At 28.7% G+C, this 24,259-nt stretch overlaps 1 protein-coding gene across 2 annotated transcripts in view; it reads left to right on the top strand.

Annotated features, from left to right (window-relative positions):
- The window catches only part of LOC129958139 (nuclear pore complex protein Nup93-like), a 42,672-nt gene that overhangs the window by 8,346 nt on the left and 10,067 nt on the right, over positions 1 to 24,259 (top strand). For both annotated transcript variants that reach the window (XM_056070368.1, XM_056070360.1), the window contains exons 6-18: positions 364 to 438; positions 1,898 to 1,990; positions 2,319 to 2,458; positions 3,290 to 3,422; positions 7,093 to 7,190; positions 9,237 to 9,296; positions 9,472 to 9,549; positions 17,424 to 17,602; positions 19,522 to 19,713; positions 21,134 to 21,260; positions 22,338 to 22,410; positions 22,511 to 22,555; positions 23,426 to 23,542. In XM_056070368.1, the coding sequence (XP_055926343.1) occupies positions 364 to 438; positions 1,898 to 1,990; positions 2,319 to 2,458; positions 3,290 to 3,422; positions 7,093 to 7,190; positions 9,237 to 9,296; positions 9,472 to 9,549; positions 17,424 to 17,602; positions 19,522 to 19,713; positions 21,134 to 21,260; positions 22,338 to 22,410; positions 22,511 to 22,555; positions 23,426 to 23,542 (1,410 nt within the window). The remainder of the gene's footprint in view (positions 1 to 363; positions 439 to 1,897; positions 1,991 to 2,318; positions 2,459 to 3,289; positions 3,423 to 7,092; positions 7,191 to 9,236; positions 9,297 to 9,471; positions 9,550 to 17,423; positions 17,603 to 19,521; positions 19,714 to 21,133; positions 21,261 to 22,337; positions 22,411 to 22,510; positions 22,556 to 23,425; positions 23,543 to 24,259) is intronic.

The following is a 24,259-nucleotide window of genomic DNA, read 5'->3' on the forward strand; positions in this document are numbered from 1 at the left end:
TTGTCTATATATTTACATTTCCATCTGCTACTGTTTCCCCATGTATTACAATCAATTCATCATTTGGCATAATAACAAATTTTCATATTATGCCAGCTGCCTTTGTGACCAGTTTATTACTCAAATTAATGGTTGCTAAAAGTTTCAGTTAAATATTTTGATTAACTTGCTTTTACTGGGTTTTTGTCAACAAGTTGTTTATTATTATTTCTTTTTAATTTTTTAAAATAGAAAGTGTTAATATTTATCATTTTGAGATTTAAACTCTTATTATATACTTAAAAAAATATATATATATTTTGTTGGTTTTTTTTTTTTTTTTTTTTTTCTATTTGCTAACAATTTTTTCCTTGTTTATCCTAGTCCTTTTTAAGTGAAACTATCAATCTCAAAACCAGGAGTGCTATGGATAATATTGAAATGCTATATGCTAAAGAGGTAAATGTTGAATTTTCTTTTCCATAATGGATTTAACAAAACTAAATAAATTTTTGATGTGAAAAGTGATGACGTAAAGTTTTAAAAAGTGATGACTTTTTTGTTATTATCACTATGTGTTTCTAAAAATTTCGTGCATTTGAAATTTATATGGAAAAAGAATGTAATCCTTTAATCTCATATATTTTTGGTAAATAAGTAAAAACACTTAATTAGATTGAAATTTCAGAATTGAATAAAGAAAGACTTAAATGTGAAAATGTAATTTAAATGTGAGCAATGGCTCCTTAAAGTATTTGGCCATTTTAAAATTTTTTTGAAATAAGATGACTATATTTGTAAAATTTCATATTGTTTAAGGGGAAACTAAAAACTATCTGTATTTTGTTCTTAACAGAACTATCAAAATTGTTTTGAACTCATTGTAGAACTTTTTTTCAAAAATCAATAATTAAAAAACACACCAAAAATGTAAAAAACATATCTTATTGTAATTAGAATACCTTAAAAAATGTTAAAGTTAGTAAATATTTTGTGTGTGTGTGTGTTTGTACATAATGGAATATTCTTGAGCATTCATAAGTTTTTCTTAGTATTTGGCTCCAGAATTTACTATTTTACTCTGTACTTATTTAACACTTTAAAGGGCCATTTTTTTCTACTCATATTATGTTAAAATATTTTTAGACTTGAAATTAGAATAAGAAAAGGGATTCATTTAGCTTATTAGCTCAATTTAATTTTATTAATTAATTTGGTTAATTAATAATTAAGTAACAAATCAAGACACATCATTTTGTCTGAGATAAAGAACTGAAGCATCTAAGTTTCAGACTAACTAAAAAAATTTGTCAGAACTTATGCCAACCTACATAATTTCATACAAAGATTGTAAAATTTGGTGGGAAGCATACTTCCCATGGCCCTAGAAAGGGTTAAGCTGTAATAATATATGTCTGTTAGAACTAAAAATATTAAAATTTCTCCCATTTATAAACAGAAAATAATTACAATAATGTATATTTATTATTGCTTAATACAGGTTTATTTATTATTTTGTTTGTGAGTGTTTTTGTCTTTGCACTCACACTTCATATATTTTCCATTCAGATTCTTATGATGCTGATGAGAATCCCCCCCCCCATTTCAGTTTGTAAACAAATTTACAGGTTTAGAATTTTCACAAATTTTTGTTCTAGAAATGATTGTTATAGTTTAAGTGTGTAAATAGTTCAATACATTTTTATGCAATGATTGAATATATTTGAAATTTATTTTAAAATTCTTATTTTTGATTATTAAATGTTTTTGCTGTATAATTCTAAATTCCTCTCTTGCTGTATGCAGGAGAGAAGCAGCTATGTATTTAATTTTAGCTAATAGTTTTAAAAGCTATTAATTAATTTAATTTGTCCTTTTAAAATCAATCTTCTAATGTATAAATATTTTTCATTACAAGCTCTCTGCTTACAATGAACAAGCTGTAAGAGGTGGATCAAGATGTAATCTAGCTCAAAAATTCCATTCCCTCTTTAAAGACATAGATGATAAGGTAATATATGGATTCAGAATAGTTTCTTTTGTCTTTTTTTATGTGCATGAAAACAATATGCAATTCTTATGTTTTAGTATTTTTGACATAATTCAAAAATATTATATTGAAATTAATGCTTTAAATTAAGTTGGGCATTAATAGGTTAAATACATTCTTGTTATTAAGTCTTTTTTTTTTTCTTGCTCTAAAAAGTATACTTTTAGTGAAAGATCATATTATCTTAGATATATTATGAATTGTTAGAAATTAAAACTTAAAAAAAAAAAGAAAAGAAAAAGAAGATGACTGCACAAACATGATTATTTATCATTTTTGGTATTTATAGAAAGTGTTAGAATTATGGGAAATGGTTGAAACCATGACTGATATTCCTCTAAAAGCTGATAAAGATGTACTAGCTGCTCGTAATTCTCTTCTTATTCAGACATCTCTTATAAGACAAGCTCGACTTTATTTAGAGAAAAAGTAAGTTTTCAAATTCTCAGAATTTTTATTTATTTTGCATTTTTTTTTAATGATACTTTGTTACATAAACATTTCTGAGTATGATGGAGTATTAACATGTTTATTCAGTTGCGTTCTAGTGTCAAAACTGTAAAAGTTCGAGAAAACATTTAACTTACAATGCACTTTTTGATGTATTTCAATACTAATTATCTTTAGAAATATAATATCCTGTAAATTTTTTAAAAACCTTATTTTGATCTTAAAACTGAAAATTTTCCAAAACAAGAAGAATTTTTGCTTTATCATAATGATTGTTACCATAACTAGTAAATTATCATTATCACAATCATTGCCATTTATTTAAAGCAATATAATCTGAATGAATGGCTTTAATTATTGTAAATGTATTATGCTTAGCTCCATTTATTTGTAGTTAAATTTCTATATTTATAATTTAAATGGTTGAACTGCTTTATAGAATAAAACCTAAAGATTACTGAAACAATATTCAATGTATAAAAAATTCAGTGCATGGAAATTGCTGGATACGTTAGTTTTTACTTAAAATTTTATTCTTTTCTAAGTGGAAACAATTAAAGATAGTTATTTTTTATAGTTAAGCTTAGAAGGACTTCAAGAAATTAAATGAACAAAGAAATTTCTTTAAAAAATGTACAAATAAGGATTTTGTTTTCAAGATTATGTCATTCATTCTGAATTTGCTTTTTTTTAAATGAAAAATTGTATTTTGCATGTAGTTTGATGATAGCAAGAAATTTCTTAGAATTAATGTTGCAATTGTTTGCTGTATTTAAATATTCAGTGATAAGTATTTTGAATTTATTTCAGATATTTTGAATACATTCAAAGTATAGTATTTGGAAATCTGTTACAAGCTGAGTTGGGTCCTAGACCTGGAGCATATTATGCCATTCGCAGTTTTCTGAAGATGAAAATGCCTTTACAACCTACTGGACTTGAGGTAAAGAACTTTTAATTAAATCAGTAATTTTTTTTTTCTATACTGAATTTACTAATATTATTGGAATTTTATTAATACCCATTAAAAAATTTTTGTAATAAAATCTTAGATGGTTATTTTAAAAACAATGCACTTATAATATGACTTTTGTTTTGTATATGTGTATTTTCAATGCAGTGACCACAGATTGTGTGTGTGCATGCATGTAAAAGGTGGATTGAATAAGCAGTAATTTTGTTTTTAAATGCTTTTTAAACTTCAGAATTTCATGGATGTATTCAAATTTTTAACTTTTGTCAATATTTCTTCATTTAAGCTATAATGAAAATAGAATCGCGAAGTTAGTAAGTAAGCAGAGAGGATGAAAGAGTGTGCATGAGAAAGAATTTTGACTTTATTTGGTTTTAGAATGAAGTCTTAAATCCCAATGCTTTGATTCCATGGGAAAATTAAAAATCTGCACAGTCCCAAAGTGACAGTGAAATAGTCTGAGCAATTAGGAAATTATTTTAAGTGTATCTAAGTTGAAATTAAACATATCTAAGATGCATTTATTCTCAGCATTTGTTAGTCTCTGTGGGAAAATAAAAGCCTGGGCAGCTCAAAAATTAAAGTTAAATCTGAATTTGAGAGTAACAAAAATACAGAAATGTCAATGTAAAAATCAGACAAAAAAAAAAAAAAAGTTGGGCAAACACCAAGCATTTTCTTTCTAGAAGATTGAAACTCGTTTGATGTTTTCTAGAAAAGCAGTATTTTACTGCTGTGGAGGGTTGCTCTAAGCCTTTTATCAACTGTTACCTCAAAATGTCAGGCATTATTAGATGTGAGATTTTTACCACAGTATTTTATTGATATTTTATGTAATACTAGTTATTACCCACGACTTCGTTCACGTGGAAATTTTGGTGTGTATGTACGAGAACTGACGGTCTGATCAAACTGTAAAATGTTATCAAACTGTATCATTATAGTGCTGTCGAAAGCAGAGTCTGATATGATATAATCAAAAAACTTGTAACTTATTGAGAAAGACCTACGGGAAAATTTCAACATTTATTTTTATTCTAATACCATAATGTATACAACATTAAGCCCTGGTTTGGCCCAGGGATTTGTTGATCGTCATTGTTAAAGTCAATTTTAAGGGAGATTGCAACCTCTTGAAACAAAATGGCAAGATGTTTGGAATAAAAGATATGAGGGGAATTAAAACGCTGTCTTCTTTAGCTGCTCCTGTAATAATGGTACCTTCTATAATATTACAGCCAAGCTCTCGGATACGAAGCCTGGTGCCGTTGCACAGTGCATCAAGATTTCACATCAACAAAGCTGGAACGTCAAATTTAAGCTCCAGTCTATGCAAAGATGCCCCTGTTAAAACTGAGGAATTGAGAAATTCAACGGGGTAGGAAGTACTATAGTCATTAGCCATCACAGTTTCTATGGATGTGTATAGTTTTGAATTTCTGACGATCATGTCTTCATTTTTTATTTTTTTTATTTTATTGACTCACTTGTTCTTTGGCGACAGCACTGCCCTCTCACACAACCATTCTTCATTATTTATAATCCTCCAAATTGAAAAAAACTTGCATGTCTTGCTGTCTTCTTTAGCTGCTCCTGTAATAATGGTACCTTTTATAATATTACAGCCAAGCAAACTTAAGTTCATCTTCTGCAGCCACTGGATAGGAAAATTCTTCTGAAAATAGAATTATCCAATCTGCATCTGTTTCTAGACGACCCTCTCTCCAATATGCAGAATCTTATTTGCAAAGACACTTGATTCATGGTCGTTGTACGCGAATGTTGCTCATAAGATGGAGCTTTTCATTCCTAGACCACAGAGGTGACGCCTTCAGACATGCGTTTATTTCATCCGCCAGTATGGCCCTCTCAATAACTGTCAGTGTTCGTCTAAAATCGCCTGCGCGCAAAATGACAATGCTGCCCATCACCGCCTGGTTGCCGCTGATGTCTTGCAGGTTTTGATTTAATGCCTCTAATGCATGCTTGTTTGACATTGTGCACTGGTCTCATACTATTAACTTGCACTGCTGCAAAAGAACTCCCCGGCCACGGTTTTTGGTGATATTGCATGTCGGAGTATTTTCGCTTGCAAGATTAAGTGGTAATTTGAAAACAGAATATGCAGTCCGACCACCGCTAAGCAAAGTTGTAGCAATGGCGAGGAAACTACAGCCAGAGCTATATTGCGGTCCTTGTGGTGATGGGCTAGCAGAAATTCAGCACAAATGTCTTACCCGTACCCCCCCCCCCCCAGGTGCGTCAAGAAAGAATAATCCCTCCTCCCCACTATTAGTCGGTGCAGAATCGTTTCATAGACTTGACGCTGCTTGGGAAGTAATAGTAGTTTCATTTCATTAAACTGCACTTCTAAGACTTCGATGTCATAGTTTAGCTACTTCACAACTTCGTTGATAATTCCCCTCTTTGCTGTGGTGTGGGTAGGCCGACATCATAGAGACATTTTCCAGATATGGAAATCATTTTTTTTCTCAATCAATGCCAAGCTCCGTTAATGATTGGGTCATTTGAATGCCATCCAGTCTATGCACGATATCTTCTTTTAAAGCGTCTTTGTATGTATCCCACAGCTGGAGGGGATTTGACAGTCCGCAAGTGCTCACTAAAATTACAAGCAGGAAAGATTAGATTTGCATTTTCTAGAAATTTCAAAAAAGTATGAAATAATAATAAATAAAATTTTTTTTTTAATTTACCTAAAAAACAAAGTACTTAAAACTGTAAATAAATTTATTAAAAGTATATAATAAAACAAAATAAAAAATCAAGTCCGAATTTCTTTAAAATCAAGTCAAGTCTATTTTATTTATCAATCGAATTTGAGATAGCTACAACAGTATAATGCATATAATTTTTAAACTTTTAATTAAAATGAAAATATAATTGTCAACAATCAAAACGCACTAAGCATGCATGAATTTTCAACACCAGTTGGCGTAACGCAAATGTGTGGATTTTCCACGCCAATTAGGGTAACGCAATGCAGATTAAAAAATTTTTATTTCCTTTATTCTGTTTTATTTTAATTTAAAAGTACTTCAGAATGAATCCGGAAGATCAATTAATTAACAATTTTTAATTTTAAATGCATCAAACACTAAGAAAATGAACAGAATCATTTGAAATAATCGATCAAAAGCATGTTAAACCTAGCCTCTTTAGCGTGGAAAAGAAAAACAACTGAAGCCCTACTCATTTGGCGATGGATAAATGAAGACTTTTGGCGGGAAAGTTAGTTTTTAATTAATAAAAAATTAACTACTGAATTAAACGGAACAAATAGTAGCCTATGTCCTATTCCAGACTATAATCTAGACCTGTTCTAAATTTCATCCAATTCCGTTCTGGCGTGATTGACTAACAAACATCCATCTATCCATCCAAACTTTTACATTTATAATAGTAGTATAGATGCATTCTGAAGCTTTTGAAATCAGTCTTTTTCTTTTTCTATCTTTATTCTTTAAACAAAACAAGAATAAAGAACCCTAAGAAAATAATTTAGGAGTATGGAAAATATAAAGATTTAGAAACAAATAATTAGAATTAATAAATGATATTAATTCATCCTGGAAATGTAATGTAAAATTTTATTGGTATTTTCTGCTCTATTTTTTAGGATGGATTAATTGATGGAAATCCTGTTTGGGCTGTCATTTATTATTGTCTTCGTTGTGGGAAAATAGATGCTGCTGTTTCTGCTGCAAAAAATGCTGGGTATTGTTAATGTTTTCTTGCATGTTTATATTACATGCAAGCATGTTTCTAGCTTGTTTATGTTACAAATTAAGATATACTTTTTATGTGTAAAGCATTTTTTTTTATCTCTTGAAATTTAAAATATTTTTGATGGATTCATACTTTTTAAATTATGTTACATATTCGAAGACTTTTCAAAATTATCTTTTAAACTTTTGCGGAAAGCAAAATATTCAAAATTCATCTATTTTTTTAAAAAAGAATCAGTTTGGATAGTAAGTTTTTTAAAAAAAATATTAACGAAATGAATACTTTTGTAAATTTGAAAAAAATGTAAATGAATAAAATGAGTTTGTAAATAATATTTTTATTCAAAAATGGAAATAAGATCTATTAACAGAAAGCATTTTCTATTTTTTGGTACCAGGCTAAAAGTTACCAAAGTATTTATTCATGAACCATTAAAAATGTATTACTATTTCTGTGAATCCTAATGCATTTTTTTTTTAATTCAGCCTTCCCCATTATGTGTTTATTAAGATTTGAAAGTTTGATTATATTTTTGCTTTCCATTTATGAATATTAGATTGTAAATTATAAAAGTTAGTTCTTATTTGGGTTTTTTTAATGGAAATTTTGCTTGTAAATAAAATTTACATGCAAAATTATATTTTGATTTCCATTTATGAATATTAGATTATAAATTATTAAGTTAGTTTTTATTTTGTTTTTTAAAATAGAAATTTTGCATATAAATAAAATTTTTATATTAATTGTATATGCTTATATTAGAAATAGAAAATATACAATTTAAATTTATTCAAACATTAATCCTGAAAGCTTGCTTATCCACACTTATTCAGGAAAGTGATATCAATTTCAAATTCTCAAAAATAATAACTTAAACTGGCAAAAGATGTTTTTGTTGCAAAATTCAGAAATTTTTATAGTTCATTACTGTATTGTTAAATCAAAAATTAGTGTATCTAAAATGCCAGATTATATTACAATATGCATCTGCTCAAATCAAAATATATGAAATAATTTTATTTTTTAAAATTTTTTTATATAATGCTTTTTTATGGAATTTTTTTTGTTAAAAAATTAAGATATTTATTGACTAATTTTATTTCATGACTTAAAATTTAAATACATTGATAAATATTTTTTAGTATTTTTTTATGTAACAATTTTTATGTTTAAATAAACAGGCATACTTAATTAGTTAACTATTTTCAACCTGAAAATGACATTTCCAGATGACTAAAAAGGAAGAACTAAGTATTTTATAATGAATAACTTTTGCACTTAAGTCTCAATAAATGTAGATTTACAAAATAAACAATCTTTTTAATTAATTTTTTTTCTAACCTTGCATTATTTATTTTAAATCTTCTGTTTTATAAAAGAAGATCACATTTAGACTTTTAAGCTGAAATTTTTTTTCTCAGAAATTTATTCATAAAACCTTTTGTTAAAAACTATCTTATGGGTTTTCTTGTGACTCTTTACTACACTTTTCTTTTAAAACCTAACATTATGATTTAAAATTACCAACCAACTCTTTTAAATGCTAGTTTATCACTGACATTCTTACAAAAGACTTTTCCTGCATCTATGAATATCTATATCAGGGAACAAATTTTTCAGTTTCTGTTCATCATTTATCTCTAAACGATGTAGACATGCTGATTAATAATATCTACGTTTCTAGTTGTATCTGCTATCTTTTCTAGTAATATCAATTCTAATTATATCTGCTTAATTTTTTATAGCTCTTGAAAAATTAAGCCACTAATAATTCAGCTAGAACATCTATTCAGAATATTATGAATTTTTTTATAATAATTTTTTAAAAATATGTGTAACATTATAGATATTTTGATATTTATTTTTGTAATTACTTTCTAACAACAATATTGCTAAATGTTTATATTTCTGATCATATGAGGGGAAATATTTGACATGATGAAATGCATCTTTCTTTATATAATAGAACTGTTGTTATTTTAAGTGAAATATAAATGATCAAATAATATAATTTCTGTATTTCTCTTTAATTAGAGATTGCCTTAGGGATTTCCTACCATTTCTTGTTGAATATGAAGAAAATGAGGGTTCACGGTGAGTTTTGTTGTGCTTTAAAGTTGGTTATAGAGTTTTTAAAGATATATTTACAATTATTTTATTTATTATATTTCATTAAAATATATGTACATATTTTATGTGAATTATTAAAAATAAATATAAAATATGTTTTTATTTTTAATCAGTTATAAAAATTTGTTTTCATATTTAGGTTAAAGCCCAATAGTGAAAGCTTTATTCAGTTACAGTATAGAAGAGCTGTTAGATCAAGTACTGACCCTTTCAAAAGGTGAGTATTTCTTATTTATCTTATTTTCTTCTAAAAATATTTACTTAAGTGAGTAAAATTATGTAATTTTATAAATTCATTATATTTAAAATATAACCAATATTCTTGAAATAAAAATTTAAGACGTAAAACTGAATTGATAGATTGTGGAAATGGGCTTGTTTAAACTGTACTTCTATAACTATAATATTTACAAAATATTTTCCGTTACTTGTGATATGAAAAAAATTATTTATTTTGACAAGATAGATTAATATCACCTAAATGATAGGATATAATTTTGTAACATATTGTCGTAAAAGGAAGATCTGCACATAGTCGGCGTAGCTCAGAGGTAAAGTGCACACTTCTAAAGCGAAGGGTCAGGGGTTCGAATCTCAGCCAAGTCACATTACATTAAAGGTTGAACTTTAATTTAAATTTCTTGTTATTCATTTGTTAATGTTGTAGAAGCTCCTAGAACTTTCTATAAGCTTCTTTGTAATTCTAGATTCTTCTGTAAAGGTATAAATTCTGAGTTCCACAAGAAGTGTGATCAGTTCTTCCCCCTGCATGTTACGAGTTGCCTAAAGCTAATAAACTTCATATAGTGTTACTTTGTGACCAGTTATTCTTTGCATCTTCATGACAAGTTTGGTGCAGGTGCAGGTCCGAGTAAAAACCATTTAACCGTGGATTTGGGTGATAGTATTCGTTCAAGCCGTCGTTTAAGAGGATTACCACCTGAATTTGGACTGTATTTTCCAGAATCAAGAAAACGATAAAAAATGCCCGAAGAATTGACACAAACGCAACCAACAGTAATTACATCCGTATACCAACAACTAAGGAGCTCATCAATGTTTTGGGGAGAATCTGGAGAAGATCCTAGCAAAGGGCTCAAGTATACGATAGAGTGGCTAAATTTAACAAATGGGACAACATGATGTGTTTTGAAAATGTTTGCTTCTTCCTCGAGGGCACAGCAAAACAGTTGTTTGTTAACCATGAGGTACCTTAAATTCTTGGGAAGCATTTAAAACTGGACTCACTCAACTTTTCGGTGATCTACAGAAATATAAGAAGAAAGCCGAGTTACAATTAAAACATCGAGCTAAATGCGTGGGTGAGAGTATGCAGTCCTACATCCAAAGCATCTTAGGACTTTGCCAAGAGGTAAACCCCCTGATGCAGAGAATGAAAAAGTACCACACCTCATGAAAGGAGTGGCTGAAGATATCTATTAGGCACTATTAGCAAGAGAGATCGCCACGACAGTCGATTTTATAAAATGGGGCGACTACATCGAGGACATGAAGCGAAAGAGACTCGGAAGGCGAAAATTCGAAAGATTTCCCAACGTGGTACCAATGGCCGCTATAGATGAAGAACAGGGGCGGCGCCAGAGGTTTGCCGACGAGGGGGCAAGACAAATCCGACAGAGGGGCAAGCATTAAAGGAAGTTAAATATTATTTAGCTTTTTTATTATTATAATTCAGATACTGACCTTTTTTTCATTGTTAAAACTGTACAAAGATATTTGTAAGAAAATGTTCTCAATTTCTTTTACCGAACATCAAAGTAGTTCCCTACCTAAAATAATTTTTATAATAATTGCAACAATGAGCAGGAATTCGTATGTATTCATTTTTTAATTATCTTTGTGACACACAGACGGGCATTTCCCTAAAATCTGTTATTCGAACTCAAAGAGGTCTAAAACGTGGAGATTCGTCAAAATCTTGAGTTCCAATTTTTTGACGATTACTGTACTTTCTCTGTACTACATATACACGAAAGTAAAAATCAATATATTTTATTAAAAAAAACAATTAGATCTTGAATATGAATTTCCAGTTTTAGGCAGGTGGTGTTGTAGTTAAATACTTTTTTCCCTCGAAGCTATTGCAAGCTAATATTTTTCCCAAAAAATGAATTTTATCCTCTTAGTTGCATGTATTTGTTTTTCTTAACTCCTTCGTATACAATAATAAATCTGAATTGCACATCGATCCTCTAAATTTTTAATTTTTTATCTGCATTAAGTAAAAGTATTAAAATGAAAAAATCACTTGAAAACGCATCGTTACCTGAAATTTCTTTCTATTATTCAAGGATTAAAATAAAAATAATTGCCCCAAATAAGATGTGCCATCTAATTAGGAAGTTAAGTAAATTCGTATGTCAAGGGGTTAATGTGTTATACATGAATATTCTATGAATAACTATTTTAATTATCATTTTATTAAGACATCTTTATTTAAAGTCTTTGAAAATTTAGAAGCATCTGAAATTATATAGTTTTTGCCGTGAATAGTAATTGAAAGAAAAAAATAAAAACGATACAAACGAGCGTAGTCATAATATTAAATGCAGAGTCTGAAGAATTTACGTCGTAATTTATTTTAAAAAATTTAATCCATAGTTGGATAAACTCTTTAAGTGTAGCTAAAAAGCTACCATACCACAAATATTTATTTTTTTGACGTCATTTGCAATCGGTAATATTTCTTTAGTGTAATAATTGTACACTGATAAATTTGCAAAAGAAATTTTAGATATTTTACTGTTAAATAAGGTTAATTTACAATTATACAATTTATTTTCTCCTTGATTTATAAAGAATTCACATAATTTGGCAATAGCAAAGTAACACTTTTTAGCACGCATATGCATAAGAATGTCAAAAGATTAGAGTTTTATTAAATTTAGTTTAATCATTAACTAGATTTTAGTAAGACAGTTCTCATAGTGAAAAGATTAAAATAAATTTCATAATTGTTACCGAGAAAGTAACAATTAGGTGAAAAAAATGACGATTAATTTTTATTCGTTGAATTCTGAATTAGGAAAAACAACTCTATCGCCCTATTCATGTATAATATTAAAGTATATTTCTCTAATAACTCTGCTTGCAGGCAATCGAAATACTCGATGAAAACTATTTTTTTCTACTACCTATGATAACATTTTCGCCGAGAGAAAAACATTAGTCCGCAAAAATGCAACGTCTTATTCACTTTTCAGCTTATTGATTATTTTGTTAAATATAGCGCATATTATAAGCTGAATGAATTACATTTAAATCAGATGTCTGAAAATCTGCGAACTTTACATCGTCGGTATCCATCGCATTGAATCCTTAGGCAAAATGCGAAATCGTATTCACCTGTCACTTTATCGGTTATATTGTAAAATATAGTACAAATTATAAATTGAATGGAGGATATTTGAATCACATGTCTAAAAATTTGTGGACTTCCATCGCATTTAGTTCATAGTTTCGGCAGTCTAGAAATTATTGGTAGAATACAATATCTTATTCACCTTACCGGATATGCTGCCAAAAGTGATGTAAATTATAAGCTTGGTGAATGATAATTCAATCAAAAGCCTAAAAATCTGTGGATTTAAATTTTTTGACATCCATCGCATTGCGTTCCTAGTCGGAAAATCAAAAATTGTCCACAAAATGCGGTATCTTATTAACCTGCTACCTTACAGAATATTTTGCCAAATATAGTCCAACTGCTTTAACCGTTTCTTCAACTGTTTACAACATATTAACTTTAAGGTAGTATTTAAATTATTATATTCGAGAATGTGCAACTCTGCACAACCATCCCGAAGTGGTGAAGATTTTTGCCGACGAACATCTCAATCTCTCGCCGACGGAAGGGCAAGCGGTTGCCGACAGGGGACAATTGCCCCCCTGCTAACGCCACCTCTGATGAAGAACCCGACCTAGTATATCTAATACGCAGGCTTGTGCAGGAAGAAGTACAACGGATGATTAAACCAACAGACAGGGGTGTTTGTGTTCCGGGGAAACCCCGGAATTCCGGGGATTTTGAACTTCGATACCCGGAAATTCCGGGGATCGTCGTTCAAAAGGAAGTAGGAATAATAATGAATTATTTATTTTGATCTGGGTAATTTTGTTTGCTTTGAAAGCAGAAAACGCAAGGTCAGTGTGGGTGGTGAAAACTTTTCCTTTCTTTCTCCAAAGGCAGTGATAATGCGTGAAAAGGGGGAAAAAACTTCTTTTTTGTTCTTTCCTTATTGCGAGTTATGACTCATTCCCCCGGTTTTCGGACATTCTCTTCTGGATTCTTTTCGGCAAGTAGGCGCGGCAGAAAAAAAGGGAGAGACTTCGTTCGACCAGATGTGCGATAACGTGACTTTGGGTTCAAAGGTCTCTCCTGGCGTGGCGCCATTAAGTAGAGAAGGGGGATTTTTCGCCGTATTAGCTATTTGTCATTGATCGCTTCGCAACTTTTTTTTTCTCAGTTGTGTAAAATTTTCGTTTCATTTATTGATGCACGTGTAAATTTTTCGTTTCGCTTATTGAAATATTTTTTTATTTATGTACGCAAGAGAATTTCACTTTGAAATTTCAGCATATGAAACAGAAATTATCCCTTAAAAATTCATATCTAATTAGTTTTACAGCATTAGATCCAGAGCTAAGAGGTAAAACCAGTACAATATTAGCTTTTGAAAAATTATCATCTTTTATGTCCCATATTTTTAGTGATAATGAAAAGTCAAAAGTAGAAGCTGAAATAAGGTTATACCAGAGTGATATTGATATCACCAAAGAAATGCTCTACACATCTGATGAAAGTGGAAATCAAGTCAAGTGTACAATTGATAAATATTGGTCTAAAGTTTTTAATTTAAAAGATGATTTCTCAAATGATTATAAGTATCCTAAATTGGCTAAATTGGTCAAAGCCTGCCTTAGCTGCTTCCATGGCCCATTAGTGGAAAGTGCATTCAACTTAATGGATGCACTTGTCACTGACTATAGAACCTCTCTTAAGATTGATTCCCTAGATGCAGTGCAGACTATTAAATATGATTTAATGGCTTCTAAAGAAACCTCATGTGAAAAATATGGCTCAAAAAATCCAATGACTGATCCAATTCACAAAGATCTCTTACAGAATATGAACAGAAGTTGGAAAACATATCAAGAGGACAAAAACATGTATTTCAGATGAGTCACCTATAAAAGTCTCTGAAAAACCTTCTACATTAGCAGAAAAGCAAACTGCTTCTACCTCTGCATGTGCTGTTCTCGAGGAAATTTCTTCAACTGTAAATGAGGAAAATAAAAGTCAACCTTCCTGCAATTATGAAGTTCACCACAAAAGAAAGACAAGCCCACAAACATCAGAAAATAAAAAAAAGCAGCAGAAATTAGATAATTTTTTTTTTAAAGAATTAATTTAGGTAATTTAAAATATTTGCATAAAATGTAGTAGTTTATATGTTTGAAAATTTATGATCATTAATTTTGCAAAAAAAGTAATTCATTGAACTTTTATAATTAGGTCATTCAATACTTCATAATTGTAATTTTTCATTTCTCCCCCCCCCCCCCTTCTCGAAACTCCAAAATGCCGGTAGTAAGTCCGTAAAAGTTTCAGGGGATTTTTTGGGGTCCCACAAACACCCCTGAACAGAGGAACCTTCAGAAGTACATCCACAATCATTGTAAGAAATAGTACAAGAGGAACATAGAGGAAATGCTAGCTGCTACGGTGTCGGAGCAGTTTTTGGTTCAGATACAAGATAAAGACGAAAAAGTCATTGTATATGCGTTCCAGAACGTTGACGAAAGCAGAAAAAAATTACTCTACCACTGAATCTCTTTCAGTGCGTCTTCAATGTCGTGCGTAATATGGGCTATCAAGAAAATTCGGTATTTTTTGGGGAGGCACTTTGCTGTTGTTACAGATCATCATTCACTCTGCTGGCTCAAGGATCCTTCCGGACGACTCGCCAGGTAGACACTTTGACTTCAAGAACATGACTTTTTTTTTGATAACGTACAAAACCGGCAGGAAACATAAGGGCGCTGACACACTCTCCAGAAATCCAATCGAAGAAGAAACTTCTATATCAGAGGAATTTATTGCTGTCGCTACTGATATGAACTTAGCCATCGAACAGAAAAAAGATTCATATCTCTTAAAAAGAAAAAAAAAAAAAAAAATCTTAGACCACCCCATCTACTGTCAAGAAAGAATTCGAAATAATTGATGGAATTTTATACAAAAAATTTTGATCCGGCAGGAAAGGAATGGTTACCAGTCATTCCCAAACACCTACGTACGGATCTTTTGAGGCATTTCCATGACGATCCTACAGCCGGACATCTTGGTTTTGCAAAAACGTATGACAGAATCCGAAAAAGATTTTACTGGCCGAGGATGTACCGTAACATCGTTCGATATGTAACACATTGCCGTGTTCCAACGTGAGTGTTCCTCAACGACCTCCAGGACGCTTAGTTTCCATCCTACCAGCTATGGCACCCTTTCATCGCATTGGAATCGATCTTCTTGGACGACTTCGAAATCTACCTGTGGAAACAAATGGATCATCGTCTGTACAGACGCGTTATGCAGTGGCTAAGTTTTTGCTTGAAGAAGTTCTATTAAGACATGATGCTCCTCGAGAAATTGTCACTAATCATGGGACGATCTTCCTGTCAAAACTAGTTTCATCCCTCGTCGAACTGTGTAACATCAACCATCGCAAGACGACGGCATATCACCCACAGACAAATGGATTGACGAAACGGATTTAATAAAACTTTAGCTGATATTTTATCCATGTATGTTGATACAGAACATAAAAACTGGGATGAAATCTTACCATTTGTAACGTTTGCATATAATACTGCCGAGCAAGAAACCACTGGTTTCACACCTTTCTATTTATTGCATGGACGAGAAGCGGAGCCAACGCTGGACACAATGTTACCATTCTGTCTTGATGACGTGGATGATAGTTATATTTTAAGAATGATTTCTAGAGCCGAAGAATGAAGGCAATTGGCCAGACTGCGGACTCTGGAATCTCAAGACAAAGATAGCCGATGTTATGACTTTAAACATCGAATGGCATTCTATGCTCCTGGAGATCTCCTGTGGATTTATACTCCTGTTCGAAAAGTCGGTCTCCCCGAAAAATTTTTGTGGAAGTGTTTTGGTCCATATCAAGTGCTTCGCCGATTATCAGATGTGACTTACGAAGTTCAAGACTTTGATTCCTCCTCTCGAAGAAGAAAGCACAAAGATATAGTACATGAAGGCCTATTATGTTCCAAACGAGCAAACCCTAAATGAGGATGAACAAAAACAAGAAGATACTATTGGTGAGAAAGAAAACTTATAGACTGGACCCATGACTCGTGCAAGAATGAAAGCTCTTAACACAGTTTGATTTTTTTTCCCAGCTAGTCGCTGTTCTTTTAAGAGGGAAGTGATAGATTAATATCACCTAAATGATAGGATATAATTTTTTAACATATTGTCGCAAAAGGAAGATCTGCACATAGTCAGCGTGGCTCAGAGGTCAAGTACGCGCTTGGAAAGCGAGTGGTCGGGGGTTCGAATCCCAACCAAGTCACATTACATTAATGGTTGAACTTTAATTTAAATTTCTTGTTATTCATTTGTTAATGTCTAGAAGCTCCTAGAACATTCTATAACCTTCTTTATAATACTAGATTCTTCTGTAAATGTATAAATTCCGAGTTCCACAAGCAGTGGGATCAGTTCTTCACCTGCATGTTACAAGTTGCCTAAAACTAATAAACTTGATATAGTGTTACTTTGTGACCTATTCTTCGCACCTTATATTATTCTTTTCAATAGAATAACAATATAATTGTTATTCTTTTTTAATTAAAATTGTAAATGAATATTATTTCCTAACTTGGTTGTTTACAATTAAATTTATTAAAATAAGATTTTATTGTATATTTGTTATGAATTGCTGATAATTCCTTCCATTTCTGAAACTTTTATTCAACTGTAACACACACACACAAAAAAAAAATATGGCTATTATATATATATAATATGTTAACTTTCAGAGCTGTTTATTGTATTCTTGGATGTGTAACTGCTGATAATAATCCTGAAGTTATGGACAAAACTGATGATTACTTATGGATGAAACTGTGTCAGTTACGGCCTGAGGAAGAGGCTGGAAATTCACCTCAAGATGCTTTCACTTTTTCAAAGTTGCAAACGCAATTACTGGAAGAATATGGTATTTTCCTGTTTTGTATTGACACATTATAATGTTTACAGTTACAAAATTTTACTATGTACATAAAAGAAAAATGTAATTCTTTTTAAAATTTTCTAATTATTAAATAATGCTAGTTAAATTTAAGCATGAAATTAAATAATCTAAAATTGTCTATTTCCTTATATTTTCAAATCTCTTAACTTTTTTTCTCTGTACACTGTTTCAGGGATGTAAATTAAACATGTTATTTGTATGATTATGAAATATTGGCATTTTCATATCTTTTAATATGTATTCAAATGCATTGATAATTTTTAGCTGAAAATTCAAAGTTCTTATGATATATTAAATAATATTTATTGTAATTTGGTCGAGGTTTAGAAATAAATTTCTAAATATATAAATATAAAATAATTTAAATTTTAATATCTGAATTTTTTTAATGAAATCCTGTGAATTTGCATGTATAATTTTAATTTCAAAATTAGGAGTAATTAATATTTCTCTTTTGTAAAAATAATGATTGTGTGTATTTCAAATGAAATTATTTGTATGAGATTTTTCAAATTTAACATAATTTTGAAAAACAACTTATGTGCAGTATTTATAGATTCTTTCAATAAGTTTGCTGCAAAACTATCAATAAAATAGAAATTCAATGTGAGAACTATTATTTTGGTGAAAATAAATGAATGAGTAAGAATTTTGTGACAGTAAATTAATAAAAAAGTTTCATTTATTTTCCTAAAAAATATTTTGGAAGTTGTTTAACTATTTATGTTTCTAGCAGATATTTTTATGTACATACTCTTAGAATTTTTATTAATGGATAACTTTGTCTTTACTAATTAGTTGATTTTACTCATTCTATTTTTTAGTGAATTTCATATGTTTGAAAAGTTTTTTTTTTCCTTTTTTAGTATAATGAAATATGCCTTGCTTTCTTTACAAGCTTAGTATAGAATAAAAATATTTAGAGTATAGAAATCCTTTCAATTTCTTAAAGATTTTTTTTCTCATTTCTTTAATTTTTTATTAAAAAAAATCTTAAAAGATTCATAAAAAATCCTTTTATGAATTAAGTAGTGGAGGAACAAGAATTTGAAGTCAATCTTAAATTTTGTATAATAAAGTAGATGGTTAAAATTATATTTTGTTAAGGAAAATATTTAATATTGACATGACATATTTTTGCAAAAAACATAGATTTCATTGTTTTTAAATTCAAATTTTATTCTTCTTGAGATTGGTTAATTTTCTTTTATGTAATAATTCTGAAGTATTTTTGATATCTCAAACATATTTGTATAAATTTATTCCTTTTTTCAGATCAGGGTTGCAACAATGTAAGGAGAACTGGGAAAGTACAATTAATCTAAAAATCGGAAAATGCCAAAAAATTTGAAAATTTCTATTAAAACTGGGAAAATACAGGAAATTTTAAGTTTCTTACCCCCCCCCCCATCTTAAAATTGCTGAACATTGCAAGAGTAAAAGATGAAACTGTGTAATCTAGGAAACTTGCCCATTTTCTACCTGTTTTGCTTTTTTTCTGTATTGATCAGTCAATTTCTATGACAGTTGTTTTTTCCCGTGAAATTTCTGGATTGTAGCTAATGAAAATGCATGAGACTGTTATTACTGCATGAGAGAATTTTCTTTGAAAGCATTTTGGCGGTGTTTAGTCATTCACACCTGGCAACCCTATTTTATTGTTCAGTTAATCATAATTATTTTGCGTTATAGTGTTAATGTTTATCACAATTTATTATTTTACAAAGTTTTAGTTTTCTTTGTTCTAAGCCTGTACCATATCTGTAAATATGATCTTGTAAACTTTGTATATTAAATCTGCAATTACAAAGCATAAATTACAGTTATGATCTGTTTAGATATTTATGAAACGTTCCTTATTTTCATGTGATATTTATTTTCAGGAGAAACACATTTTAACGCCTATCAACAACCTTATCTATATTTCCAAGTTCTTTTCCTTACTGCGCAGTTTGAAGCTGCAATTGAATTTCTATTCCGAATAGAAACGCTTCGTTGTCATGCTGTGCATGTTGCCATAGTTTTATATGAATTAAATCTACTTGCTACATCAACTAGCTGCAATGCACCTTTATGTGAGTGTTCATTAATTTTCTTTAAAAATATGTGAAACTTTAATGACATATGACTAAAACTCTTAAATTGTAATTTTCATGCATTTTGGAAACCGAATTTAAGTTTGGGAGAAAAAATAATTACAATTAGAACATTTAAAAGCTTTCTGGCACCTCTCCCCCTTTTTATCTAACTATGTTATAGAAGAGAAAATACATTGTGGAAAATTACTTTTCAGGACTGCAAAATACTGCTGTAAAATATTATAGTGCCATGACTTACACCTTAAATTTTTTTTTTTTCATCTGTGGTTTCTATATAGAATAAATGAATGCATTTGCATGTCAATTTTTTTATATGCTAGTGTTTTATTCAAAATTTTTCATGTAATGTTTCTGAACCAATTTTAAATCCACCTATATGTAATTTTGTTTATTTATGTGTAATAATATAAATAGAGGAATAATAAAAATATGAAACATACTTCTGAAATAGTTATTATGACAAAATTAGTTTTAGAAAATGCAACTTTGCCCAAATGTTTATATTTTGTAATGTTTAAATATACTTATCACGACCAGTTATTTTTTTTGTTTTGCCATTCGTGTCAGTTGAAATTATTAAGCAAATAGAGCTTGTAAAATTGGATACTTTACTTATATATATATAAAAAAAAAAATTGTATCAATAAAATGTATAAGCAGCTTATAAGTAGAAACATCTACAAGAAGCATGGATGACTTACAGGTTTTCAAAATTAGTTTAATGAAAAATAAATATGAAAGATTTTATTATTCATTTACTACCAACAATTAATTTTAATATTTTCACTTTTTTGCTTGTAACCTAATGTTACTAATGTATTTTTAAAATAATTCTTATTATACTAATATTTGAACAAATATACAGCCTTTTGCACATATATATATCTAGAATTTTGTCTCTTTGTTACCAAGGTTTTTCGCTTTATCTAATAATGTTGTTTATATAAATTCTTTTTTCAATTTGGATTATGTTCCAATTTTCTTCTCTATTTTAATTATTAAAATAATTACATTTTGTTATAAGATGGATATTAAACTATTTAATTATAATTGAAATAAAAAATTTTATTATGTAATTTTAAATGATACTCAAGTTTTATTGACGTTTGTGAGTAGTTTTTATATATTGAAATGCATTTCCAAGAAGCAATTATTAATGCAATTAGTATTGTAATTAAAAATTTAAAGTTCACTGCTTAAATAAAGCATAATGTTTTTAGGAGGAAAAAAAATGTGATCAAGCAATTTCACAAAATATAGGTAGTTTCATATGTGTTCACTATGACAAGAGGTGCTTCTTTGTTTTGAATCACTTGCTTTTTAGTTATTTTCTTAAATTCATTACTTTGTAATAATTAAAAAAAATTCTATGTGTTAATTTTCTTTATTTTTTTAGTATCTAAAGCATCTGCTGATAAGCCACCTATGAGAAGGCTGAATCTTTCTCGTCTTCTTATGATGTATACCAAAAAATTTGAAGTTACAGATCCTCGTGAAGCTTTACAGTACTTTTACATTTTGAGGTATATTTTCAAATATCGTTAATTTTAATAAAATTATTTGTTCCCCAGTGAGTTATTTTAATGTAAATTTTGTATTCAATTCAATAAATTTCTAATAAAATGAACAAAATAGGCAGTGTGATGTAAAAGATTTAATAAAAAAAAATCTATGTGTCAATCCATTTTTTAATTAAAGATCAAATTCAATTGATATAAATTAAATTAAAAAGTATTGCTTTACTTTTTTCTGTTAATGTAAAATTTGATTATTTTACAACTTTATATTTAAAAAAAAATGCTTGCCAGCTACTATCGTAAGTTTTTGTATTTCAAAAATGAATTTAAAATTTGATGTGAATACTCTTTTTTTCCCTTCCAATTTATGAATGTATTAGTAATTTAGAGGGGGAAAAGCTCCTTTCAATATTCAATATGCTTCACTGAATAATCATATGTTTCAATGAATTCTAATTTGCCTTTCCTTTTTCGAAACATTTATGTTGAAAATTTTATTATAATACTCCAGTAATATCTAAATTATTTTTTATTTCTTTTGATAATTTTCTCATGTAAACTTTGAATTTTTGTAATAGTTTTATTAAATAAATTTCTAAATATATAAATATAAAATAATTTAAATTTTAATATCTGAATTTTTTTAATGAAATCCTGTGAATTTGCATGTATAATTTTAATTTCAAAATTAGGAGTAAGTAATATTTCTCTTTTGTAAAAATAATGATTGTGTGTATTTCAAATGAAATTATTTGTATGAGATTTTTCAAATTTAACATAATTTTGAAAAACAACTTATGACATTTAATGCTATGCAATTAATAAAATTTTTTTTGTTTCTTATTTGTTTAAAATATTTCATGTTAAACTGAATTCCTATTAGTTTTATAAGAAGCTTCTCTGTTTGATTCATTCATATCTTTGATTTAAGAATACTGAAAATTTTGCATACTTTTATTTTTTATACTTAAAATTTAGTAATTATTCTTTCCATTAATATGTTTGTTTTTTATTAATTAATTTATTTTTTATCTGTCCCAGTTTGTTTTCTTGACACTTTTCTATTATTTTACTTCATTGTAGGGACTTGAAAAGTGGCCGAGGTGTAAATCTGTTTATGGCCTGTGTCAGTGAACTTGTTTTAGAAACAAAAGAAGTAAGTTACTAAATTTTAATTAATTTTTTAATGTGTTTTGTTTTGTAGTAGATCTACATAACTGACATTTAATAATTGTGTTTTGCTATTTTCTGTATAGTATGAAATGCTACTTGGAAAAATTGAACCTGATGGATGTAGAAAGGTATATTATACATCTATTTTAATATTTTTCTTTCTAATATTGAAAAAATTACCAATTGCCAATTATTGTTCCTTTAAAATATTTTTTTACTATATCTATTAAAATGTACTTATCATAGATTTATGTAAAGGTACTTATTATAGATTTTTTTTAAAAAAATCTGTTGGATGGCAGGGAAGGGGTAAATTTATTCTAAAATGAAACATATTCTATTACATAAAAAAAAGGAACATATGCTTTATAAAAAAATTCAAAGTTTTTGAATTCCTGTTAAAGGCATTCATAATCTTTCAACTTCAGCCATCATTGACACTCAGTGAGGCAGGCATAAATAAAAATTTAAAATATTCAATTTACTTTTTTTATGAAAGTTTTCGTTTAGTGAAATGGAACACAAAAAAGGACATGAAAAAGTTTTTTTTTTTTTTAATAGTTATAGAGTTTTTGTCAAACACTCATTTACTTGTAATTATTTAGCCATTTAACAATGGTTCAAAGTTCATGTTAAATTCTTTTTTTAATTTCCAAAATGTATAATTTTATATAATTATTCTTTAAATAAAGTTTTTTTTTTTTCTGTGATAATCTTTGATACTAATCTCCATTCTGAGGCCATGATTTGGTTTCTTTTCAGTCAGATTTTTTTTCCTATGATCTTATAAAAGCTTCTGTAAATTTCAGATACTCATATCTTCATTACATAAACTGTTAGTTCATTAAGATATGTAATCAGTCTTAAAACCAATAAATATATCTGAATCAATTGATTTTAATTTAATATGTTCTTTCGTTTTAGATGGAAATATTGATTTTTATATGTTACTTTGTAATAAATGGAATAAATTTTATGGTGCTCTTTTTTTAATTTAGCCTGGTGCTGTTGACAAATTCCTCAGTGACACTCAAACTATAATAGAAATAGTGGCCACTGACAGTGAGAACAAAGGCTTATATGAAGATGCTATCAAATTATACGATCTTGCCAAGGTAAGAATACATGCTTCTGTGAATATAAGATGAACATTTTTTGAAAAGTAATATTTATTAGAATATAGAATAATAACCACTTTTGTTATGTTTGCCGACTTGAAATCTTATTACATGATCAGTTTTTTTAAACAATATACATATGTATTATTCCCTTTATAAGCAATATATACATTAATGTGTGAATATAGGGGAGGAAAAAAAACGCAACTGTTTTTCACTTCTTGTTTTGAATAAGAAGTTGGTTAGAAATATATTTCATTTATTGTGTGAAGAATATTAGCTTTATTGTTAAGTATATATAGAGGGAGGGGGGGGGGACTGATTTAAAGTTATAGACTTTGCATTTTTGTTTCAAATAATCTTTAGTGGGCTGTTGTGTGTAAGTTTAATAATAGAGGAAATGTTTGATTAAAAAAAAAGTAAAATGTTGATTTTATTACTTAGCAAATATTATTGCAAATAGTCTTAAATGATTAGTTGGTTTTCGTTAATCAAAAAAAAAAAAAAAAAAAAAAAGACTGTAGTACAAATATTAGTAAAAAGACAATTTTCTTTATATGAAGAATCCATAAAATATTGAATTATTATTTATTTGTGTTTTGACAAACTTTTAATAGTTTTATATCAAAATTTTGTTACAATGTCTTTTTTTTTGTTTTGTTTGTTTCTTTGTATCATTTAGGTTATATCTATAGTACATTTGATGATTCTTAG

Source organism: Argiope bruennichi, chromosome 2 (assembly GCF_947563725.1).
Source record: "Argiope bruennichi chromosome 2, qqArgBrue1.1, whole genome shotgun sequence".
NCBI classification, from domain to species: domain Eukaryota; kingdom Metazoa; phylum Arthropoda; class Arachnida; order Araneae; family Araneidae; genus Argiope; species Argiope bruennichi.